Genomic DNA, 9,678 nt, shown 5'->3' with positions numbered 1-9,678 from the left:
AGCCCCAACTAGTTCTTTTGCTAGAACACTAGCTTCTGCTCCCCAGACACAAAACTAGGGGTCTCCTGACTGCAGTGAACTATTTGGTTCAGCTGCCTTCTCTTCTGATTTGTTCTGTGTGTGTCTTACTTTCACTTCAATAAATCTGTCAAAGTTTCTTATTTTCCCCATCTCTACATTGCAGCCTCACAGCACTGGGCAGAGGGTGTGAAGGCTCATGAATTAAGAACTGTTAACCACTTTCAGAGTCTGGAATGAAAGGTGCTAGCAAATTACTAGGTCCCTAATTAATAGGTTTGGACACCAACACCAAAATGAAAATAAAATCTCTGCTGACTCTGGGAATAGAATGCAGCTATTCAGCAGAGCGAGTAAGCCCTGGAACAGATTGCCATGGAGCTGGCAAGTTCTCTAGCACTTGAAGGACTAGCAGCATTTGAATACCACTAACCTGAATCTGTTTTACAGAGTGGACTTGTTAGCAAGTTAGACTCACTTGGATTTTAGTCTATACCTCTTCTGGGGCAGTCAATGCAAGTTAAAAACACCACTGCTCTTGAGGGAAGGGTATGGGGGTGGACAGGATTCAAGTGAGGAGCAACACTCAGATTATAACTTGAGTTGATTTTGCAATGAAGACAAGTCCTTGAAGTCTCTAAATCAGGACTGGGCAGAATCTGCTCTAGCTGAGCCACGGATTATGGGCTTGATGCAGGAATCACCTGGTGATTCTCTGGTCTGTGCTTATGCAGGAAGTCAGATTATTTTAACATAATGGTCTCTTGAGGCCCTGAAATTCATGCAATGTAGGGTTGTTGTAAATCTCTACTAAGATCATTTCAGCAGCAGGATAAGCCTGACTGCCTAAACTAGGGTTACCATACGTCTGGTTCTTCCCGGACATGTCCGGCTTTTCGGCAATCAAACCCCCGTCCAGGGGGAATTGCCAAAAAGCCGAACATGTCCGGGAAAAATACAGCCGGGCACTTCCCCTCCCGCGGCTGCTCTGCTCCTCCCCTGACTCAGTCTTTGGCTCTGTTTAAGAGCCAAGCTGCCCGAGCCAGTGCTACCGGCTTCGGGCAGCCCCCTTGCCTCCGGACCCCAGCCGCCGGCCGGGCACTTCTCCTCCCCGGCTCCCGCTGCTCTGCTCCGGCAGCGCAGGGTCTGGAGGCACGGGGGCTGCCCGAAGCCTGTAGTGCTGGCTCAGGCAGCTTGGCTCTTAAACAGAGCCGAAGGGTCAGGGGAGGAGCAGAGCAGCCGGAGCCCGGGAGAGGAAGTGCCCGGCCGGGGGCGCAGGGTCCGGAGGCAAGGGGGCTGCCCAAAGTCCGAGCGCTACCGGCTTCATGGTTTGCCGGGCAGCCTCCAGACCCTGTGCCCCCAGCTGGGCGCTTCCCATCCCGGGCTCCAGCTGCGCTGGGGAAGTGCCGGCCGGGGGCGCAGGGTCTGGGGGGCTGCCCGGCAAACCGTGAAGCCGGTAGCGCTTGGGCAGCCCTTTTCGCGTGGCTGAGAGGGAGGAGGGGGAGTTAGGGTGGGGACTTTTGGGAATGGGCGGAGTTGGGTGGGGAAGGGGCGGAGTTGGGGCGGGGCTGGGGGTGGGAAAGGGGCGGGGCCAGGGCCCCATGGAGTGTCCTCTTTTTTTATTTTTTAAATATGGTAACCCTACCTAAACCTTTCATCCTCTCCTAAATTCTTTGTTAATGTCTCCTGCAGGGAATGAGCTTGCTGGGACTCTGCCCAAAAATGCACCCAGTATCCTGTATTGGGTTTATACAGTTACAGAACTGCTCTCTCGTTCTAGAGTCTAGCCTTCTGCTTGTGCAGCTCAATACCTTCTCGGCGCTGTTACTGCAGCTTCCATAGCGCTACCGAATCAAGGAATGTGAAGCATGACAAAAGTCACCATGACTCAAACGTTCTTGCTTTTGAAGTTTGGGTGAAGGTTTGGGAGGTTTCTTAATTGAGCTAGAGCAGAACTTTTAGCCAAACATCCAGGCTTGATTTAAAAATTGCCAGTGAGAATCCACCACAACTGTTGGTAAATTGTTCCGATGGTTGTTACCGATTAACATGTTAACTCAGAATTATCATAGAAGATTAGGGTTAGAAGAGACCTCAGGAGGTCATGTAGTCCAGTGGTTTTCAAACGGTGGGTTGCGATCCAGTACTGGGTCGCAGAATGTAAGGCACTGGGTCACAGTGGCTCTGGTCAGCACTGCCAACTGGGCCATTGAAAGTCCCATCGGCGGTGCTGTCCGGCTAAGACAGGCTAGTCTCTACCTGTTCTGACACTGCGCTGTGCTCCGGAAACAGCCAGCAGCAGGTCCGGCTCCTAGGCGGGGGCGGGCCACGGGGCTCTGCGCCCTGCCTCCGCCCCGAGCATCATCACCACACTCTGGAGCTGGGGGTGGTGCCTGCAGGCGAGAGCTGTACGAAGCCACTTGCACGCCGGATCTGCTGCTGGCCACTTCTGGGGCGCAGCACGGTCCGCGGTGCCAGGACAGGCAGGAAGCCTGCTTAGCACCCCCTCTGCGCCACTGACCGGGAGCCGCCAGAGGTAAGCCTGTGCCCCAATCTCCTGCTCCAGCCCTGAGCCCCCCCAAACTGAAGCCCCTTCCTGCACCCCAAGCCCCTCATCCCTGGCCCCACCCCAGAGCCTGCACCCCGAGCTTAGAGCTCTGAACTCCTCCTGCACCCCAACTCCCTGCTCCAGCTGAACCCCGCCAAACCCAGAGCCCCCTCCTGCACCCCAAACCCCTCATCCTGGCCCCACCCCGCAGCCCTCACGCCTGCACCCAAACCCTCTGCCCCAGCCTGAGCCCCTCCCACACCTCAAACCCCTCATCCCCAGTTCTGTTGGATCGTGGGCATGAACAATTTTCTTCAACTGGGTCGCCAAAAAAAAGTTTGAAAATCACTGACAACCCCCTGCTCAAAGCAGGACCAACCCCAACTAAATCATCCCAGCCAGAGCTTTGTCAAGCCAGGCCTTAAAAACCTCTAAGGATGGAGAGTCCAATTCTGATCAGGTGTCTGCCTTTCCATAGTTAAGGCTGCAGCTAAGTTTACCCCTCTCTAAAATGAGTGATTGTTACATAGCACTTTCTATCTGCACTTCTCAAGTGCTTTACCTAGGTGGGTCAGAATCAGAATCATTTTTCAGATGGGAAGACTGAGACAAAGGGGGAAGGTGACCTGTCTAAGGACATGCAGCAGGTCAGTTGTGGATCTAGTCTGGTACTCTGTCCCCTAGCCCACTACCCTCCGGGTGGGGAAGTTAAAAAGGGGATGTTATTGTAACTCCTACTTTCCTCACTCCCTGGGCTTGTCAGACTGTGACGTTGTTGGAGCCTGGGCGGTGTTACATTCTAGTTTCCTTAGCTTGGGTCTTTACTGTGTTAAATGGCAGTCCACTAGGATATGGCTCAGCTAGGGGTGTTCACGTCACCACATTGTGTAAATAGCAAATGGCCAGAGTTTTTCTGGGCTCTCCTTATTTAGGCACTGATTTCAAAGATGGAGTAGAAGCCCTACAGCCTGCACTGTGCCAGTCTATCAGTGTCACGAGAGACCAGTCTGCAGTGTGGCATGGGGGGGGGAGGGATAGCTCAGTGGATTGAGCATTGGCCTGCTAAACCCAGGGTTATGGGTTTAATCCTTGAGGGGGCCACTTAGGGATCTGGGGCAAAAATCAGTCCTTGGTCCTGCTAGTGAAGACAGGGGGCTGGACTCCATGACCTTTCAAGGTCCCTTCCAGTTCTAGGAGATAGGATATCTCCATTAATTTTTTTTTTTAAAATTGCTCCAGCAGGACATGAATCAAGTTACTACCAGGGGAGCAGCAGCCTGCTTTCAAATGATAGAATCGTGCAGATATTTCACTTACAAAAATAAATCAGAAAAATAAGACCCAACTGTCTGAAGCTGTCAATGCTTCCAAGCCTTGCCCCAGGTGCTGGTTGCACAGCTCCCATGAGAGGCAGTGTGCTGGCTCTGCAGAGCAGGGGGCTACAAATCCTGTCAGCCCCCTCCTCACCACACCTCCCCTTACTCCTGGCCAGGTAAGGGGAAAGACCCTCTACCTGAAGTGGCCAGGCTTTGTTTAGGAGGGGGAGCTGCATGGCAGCAGGGAGCTGGAGAGAAGCCCAAGGAACTGTGGACAGCCATGCGTGGAACAGACTGTGACCGCTAGACGTTATGGGTGGGTGCAGGTCTGTGTGGGACGTATGTGGCAGTGGCAGTGGCTGGGCAGGGAGACAGTGTAGAGAGGCCTCAATGAGAGACACTAACTGAGCCTGGCCTGGCAACCTGCAAGCTCCAGTTTGCTGGAGTAGAGACTGGACTGGAGAGGGCACCATAAGCAGTGGGCTAGAAGAGCCCTGGGACTGGACTGGACTGGCCAGGGACCCCAACAGGAACCTCTATTACACACCTTGAACTGTAACTGCTTAAGCCTCTATACCTAGGGTATCCGCATCCCTCGTAAAACTACCCCTTCACTCAGCCATGTGTCTGAGTGGTTAGTGGGACCCAGGGCCTGCAGCTGAGCCAATCTCCGGCAACCTCCTGAGTGCAGCTGGCCTGTAGTAGGCTGCCTGTCCGTCTACTGCGCGGGATTGGTGGGAGAAGTCAGTAGACTGGCTCTTATGCCCAGCAGAAGCAGCAGCAGTTCAGCAGCTACTCAAAGCATTCGCCTGCAATAGCTCTTGTGCCTGCTCTTCCCAGCCTTGTCTTGCTCCAGGTACTGCAGCTCTGACCCTGGGCTGCAATTCCTCCCTCCCTCCCGCCTCCTGCCCTAACCACTAGGCCCTAGTCCTGCTCCCATCACTAAGCCCAACCACCCCTGTTCCGGTCACTGACAGCCCAATATAAACAATAGGAGAATTAGAGCTGAGGCAGAGAGTGCAGAACCTACAGAGGCCACTATCTCTCTAACAGAGCTAGCCAGAGTCCTACAGACCGTGCCGGCCCTGGGTGCTACCCTTCAAGCTTGAGCCACACTGCCTTCAGCTCTGACCTGTAAGTCTAAGCTCCCCCATCTGATAAATTCAATGGGGATCACAATAAATTTCATGGGTTCCTAAATCAATGCTATGCATCTGAAGAAGTGGGCTGCAGCCCACGAAAGCTTATGCTGAAATAAATGTTAGTCTCTAAGGTGCCACAAGTACTCCTGTTCTTTTTGCGGATACAGACTAACACAGCTGCTACTTTGCAATAAATCAATGTTGGCTCCTATTTCTGATACGCTCAGAGATAGGGGCTGGACTAGGTGACCTCCTGAGGTCTCAGTTCCAACCCTATGATTCTATGTACCCCACTGACCAACCCAGAGTGGGACAGATTATTAGCCTGCTTACTGGGGAGGCCCTAGCTTGGCATCGCCAATCCTGAAACCATTCTGGGACAATGTAAGGACTTCATTCAAGCTACGGCGGTGATCTTCAAGTGTGCAGCTGAAGCTGCACTTCGGGTGTTAGCAGGGATGCCAGCCAGCTGCTAGAGTGCCAATGCTTGGCAGCAGACACTGAGTGCAATGAGGCTGACCAGAATTCTCATTTCCAGCCTGGCCTAAAATGACTATTAACCAGATGGGTTAGTCGACCTATGCATCAAGATCAACAGACTGCCTGACCAAATTCTGCCAAGAAAAAAATATAGTCCTCCCAGCATCCACCAGCCCTGCTGGCTCCAGCCCGCCCCCCAGTCCTTTCTCCAGTGCCCAAACCCATGCAAATTGATCAGGTCTGGCCCTGCCTCTCCAGCGTGGAGAACAATTGAGTTCCATAAAGACACAGTGGAATTCTTGGGATATATCGTCTTGCACGAGAGACTCACCATGGACCCATGTCAGGTGGCAGCAATATCCAACTGGGCCATGCCTAAGCAGGTAGCAGGATGCAGTAATTGCTGGGGTTTGCCAGTTTCTACAGGCAATTTATGAAAGGATTCTCTAGCCTGGCGGCATGGTTAATGGTGCTCATGTAAAAGGGAGCCCCGGTTTGTCTGGTGCAGAGGCTCAGTCGGCCTTTGATCGACAGAAGTTCACCTCAGCACTCATCCTGATTCACCCAGATTCCCTTAAACCATTTACAATCGAGGCCATAGGTCAACAAGCCCCCCACCTCTACTCCACCCTTGTGCCTTTTATTCACAGCAGCTAACCCTGGCAGAAAAAAAGCTAGGATAGTCAGAACAAGGAGCTATTGGCTATCAAGGCAACTTTCAAGGAGTGGCACGACCCCCTAGAAGGAGCCTGATTTCCCATCCAAGTCCTGATGGGCCACAAGAACCTGGAGTACCTACAGACTGCTAGATGCTTTAACCAATGTCAATCAAGTCTTTGTCTGTGTTAGTGTGCCCACCTCTAGCAGCTTTTCAGATGAACAGAAGTCATTCAACCCCTTCCTGGTTCTGCCAGCCTAGCCCATATTCACAGGTAATGATATTTTGTCCCAAACTAAAGAGTAAAAGAAAAGTCAGAATGTCCATATTATCCACAGTCTCCCAGCCCCTTGAAAGCCATGCAGCCCCGAGAGTTGCCTGTAACAAGGTTGCCAGGATACTGCACGAGACAGGCCCTCAGGAACCCCAGGCTGCTATGAGGTCACTGCTGCTATTCTGATATAAATATCAATATAATTGCCACTTGAGAAGTTGGGGAGTTCTTCTGGGGACTCCCCACTGATTCCTTGTGTGCCCCTTGCTAACATAAACGGGGTTCCCAGTGGTGATCCTCAGACCCGTGGAGCCTGACCAGCTGTTTGGCTCTGCATCTCTGCAAAAGGACAAGCCATTAAGAATTGTGTGACAATGCTTCTATGCAGCCACAGTGACAATCAAATCACTAATCTAGCTCCAGTTATTGGTTGGGTAGTGCTTTAGCTGAGAACCAGGGGAGTTGCTAGGCCAACTCTGCCTTTGAATGTAACATACTCAGGTCTGATTCCTGGATCACAATAGAAACTAGAAAGCCAGGACTTCCCAAGAAACATGCTGCTGTATGATAGGGACGTACCATGGAAGCAACCAGATCCTAGTTGGTTACTGCAAAATACCAACTAATTCTGGGAGCCAGTTGCTGCCTATTGTCTTGGTTCTTAACCCTTCACATGCCAAGTGTACAAAGAAAGGCAGAGACAAATGTGAAGAAAGACGCTAATGAAACACATGGTGCCTCAGACAATGTCTAGACATGGGAGACAGAGGCTGCTCCAGCTTTCTGCCTCAATGTGCAGAGAAGAAACAGTTACTAATCTAAATACTATCATCCTCCCACTCCTAGTCTAGTCCAGGGTGGGGCAGTAGACCACGAAGCCAGGACCTCTCAGTCCTGCTTCTCTAAGAGGAGGGTCACAATGAACATCCAACTCTCTAGGTGAGGAAAGGGTTAAGTCTTTGTTTTCTCTGTAGCTTAAGTTGGCTCTTTCCATCCCCCACTGCTGAGAGGTTTGTCTTCCAGTCTTGACCTTTTTAAAGGCTCAATCTGAACCCTGCTCCCTGGTGTCACATGATTGTCTCGCTGCGGTGCTTGTGGGTGTTCGCCTGGTAGATCAGGTGGTAGGGCTTCTCATTCTCCTCAATCACAGAATTCCCAAGCTCGCTGTCCTGTGCGTCCAGCTCATGCCGAGACAGGTGCTCCACAATCCCGGCTCCCAGGGAGTCCCCCAGCACATTGGTGGTGGTTCTCAGACGGTCCCTGGAAAGCAGTAGAGAAGAGTGACCAGGAAAAACAGGATGAGTCTTTCAGGGAAATGTCATCACTTTTTGGTACCAGAGCAGGCTGAAAAATGTCAGAATTTCAACAACAACAAAAAAAGACACATTTTCCACAAACATTTTCCGGAAAATGTTCCCCATTTTTCAAGCAGCTCTAGTGCCTGGTGCGTTAGTCAAAGGATCAAAAAGAAATGTGTGCTGAAAATCTTCCTAAGGCAGATCTAGGCAACTGTGGAATGGCCCCCCTGACTTGGGACACCTGAAGTCCAGTTTGACTCAGAAGTGATTTTAAACTGATTCCTTCTATTCAACTCATCTGCTCCCTCCTTTCACTTCCCTGGAAAGTCAATAGGGCCAATATAGTTCCACTGGTTTCAAAGGAATTGCTCTCAGTTTACAACTGGTGAGAGATGAAGATCAGGCTCTGTGGATCGCTCTCAGTTTTGCTGCCTTTAGTGTCTCAAATAACGTTCTCATTTGGCAGAGCCAGCTGGGCTGAGACAGAGTGAACTGCAGTCTGGCACTTCCCATCCCTTCACACTTGGGCAATCCCGCTCCCAGCACCGGGGCTGCACAGCTCTCTGGAGGGGTAATTTGGCCTGCAGAACCTTTTCTACTGGTGATAGTGCAGGGCCCAGGGCTGGCAGCTGGCTTTGGATTCGGACTCACTGAAAGACAAACAAGGACACCCCCCTGCCAAGCTGTTTCTGTGCAGAACTGTGCTTTAAAACGAGCCTGAACAAAACCAAAACAAACTGTCCCCACCAAGAGTTTGACATAATCTGATTACAAATCATTTCCCACCAAATTGCTCTGGTGTCTTTGCTGGTCACTTATGTCATCATTCTACTACTTGTTTAGACACACAAAAAAAGGTCATTGTGAAATAGTCAAGGTGGCCACACACACAACACACTTGACACAAAACCATGGAGTGGGGAGTGAAGCCACAGACTGGTACACTCCCTCTACACCCGCTGGCACGCCTGTGACTGCCACACCTGGGATGGCAGCAGCCCACCCCACATGCACTCTTGCCAGCAGGACCTGTTTCTTCACCTTGTGCTTCCACAGCTCACCGGAGTATACCCAGGTTTACTCCTCCAGTTCAGCTGACTGTGGGAGGCACATCTAAGCAGAAGTCATTTCTCCTTGAACTTGTAACTCTTATGACCCCAAACAAACCCCCTTCTTGGCCTCTGTGTTGGTGACAGACTGTCCCTGCTAATGCTGGTGGGTACCTGTGTGTGCTCTACGATGCCCAGCTAGCCTAACATCAGTTCCGGAATGAAAGGGATGAAAACTGATTCTTGACAAGTAGAGGCCCAGCTGGTGGATCGAGCCTGTGTCATGTTTGACTAGACTACATTTTGCTATAGAGACGACACTCTATGTTACACATGTTGAAAAATGTGGGGGCTGGAATCCCTCTGGGGACATTTAAGGCTGTGCCATGTGTTGTATGGTAATTGTGGTAGTGAAAAGGTGTGTGTCTGTGGATGGAGTAGAGGGCGCATACTGCTAGGTCGTTAACTTTTCATTTCCTTGCCTTTGTGGTTTGTCAGGTAACTTGCATGTGTGGCAGCTGGAACTGCTTCCCAACAGAGGGGTTTGTGTGCAAATTGCCTCGGATTTGGAATGTTTAAGCACCTGCGTGACATGAGTGGGCCTAGCATTGTGCTAGGGCAGGGGCTCAGAGGGGACAGGGAGGGGTGCTGGGCCCGTGCACATAGGAGGGGGGATGGAGCTTTGCTGGGGGATGACCCCCGAACAGTGCTAACACAGCTCTTAGTGCCTGCTACAGACACCCTAGCACCAGCCTACGCCCTCTCTTGCTCTAACCTATCCCTGTGAAGCAGTGAGCAGAAAACGCTTCAGCATCAGTTAACTGAGTGAGTTACTCAAGGGCCCCCAAGGAAAGGAACAGAGGCAGGCTGCTGCAGCATGACCTCTAGCCATGAG

At 51.5% G+C, this 9,678-nt stretch overlaps 1 protein-coding gene across 6 annotated transcripts in view; it reads right to left on the bottom strand.

Moving 5' to 3' along the window:
- Positions 1 to 4,231: 4,231 nt before the first annotated feature.
- The window catches only part of LOC128828881 (excitatory amino acid transporter 4-like), a 119,049-nt gene continuing 113,602 nt past the window's right edge, over positions 4,232 to 9,678 (bottom strand). For all 6 annotated transcript variants that reach the window (XM_054013901.1, XM_054013900.1, XM_054013902.1 and 3 more), the window contains one exon: positions 4,232 to 7,696. In XM_054013901.1, the coding sequence (XP_053869876.1) occupies positions 7,504 to 7,696 (193 nt within the window). In that variant the 3' untranslated portion in view covers positions 4,232 to 7,503. The remainder of the gene's footprint in view (positions 7,697 to 9,678) is intronic.

The sequence above is a fragment of the Malaclemys terrapin genome, chromosome 24 (genome assembly GCF_027887155.1).
Source record: "Malaclemys terrapin pileata isolate rMalTer1 chromosome 24, rMalTer1.hap1, whole genome shotgun sequence".
Classification (NCBI taxonomy): domain Eukaryota; kingdom Metazoa; phylum Chordata; order Testudines; family Emydidae; genus Malaclemys; species Malaclemys terrapin.
This window is presented reverse-complemented; position numbering and strand designations above follow the sequence as displayed.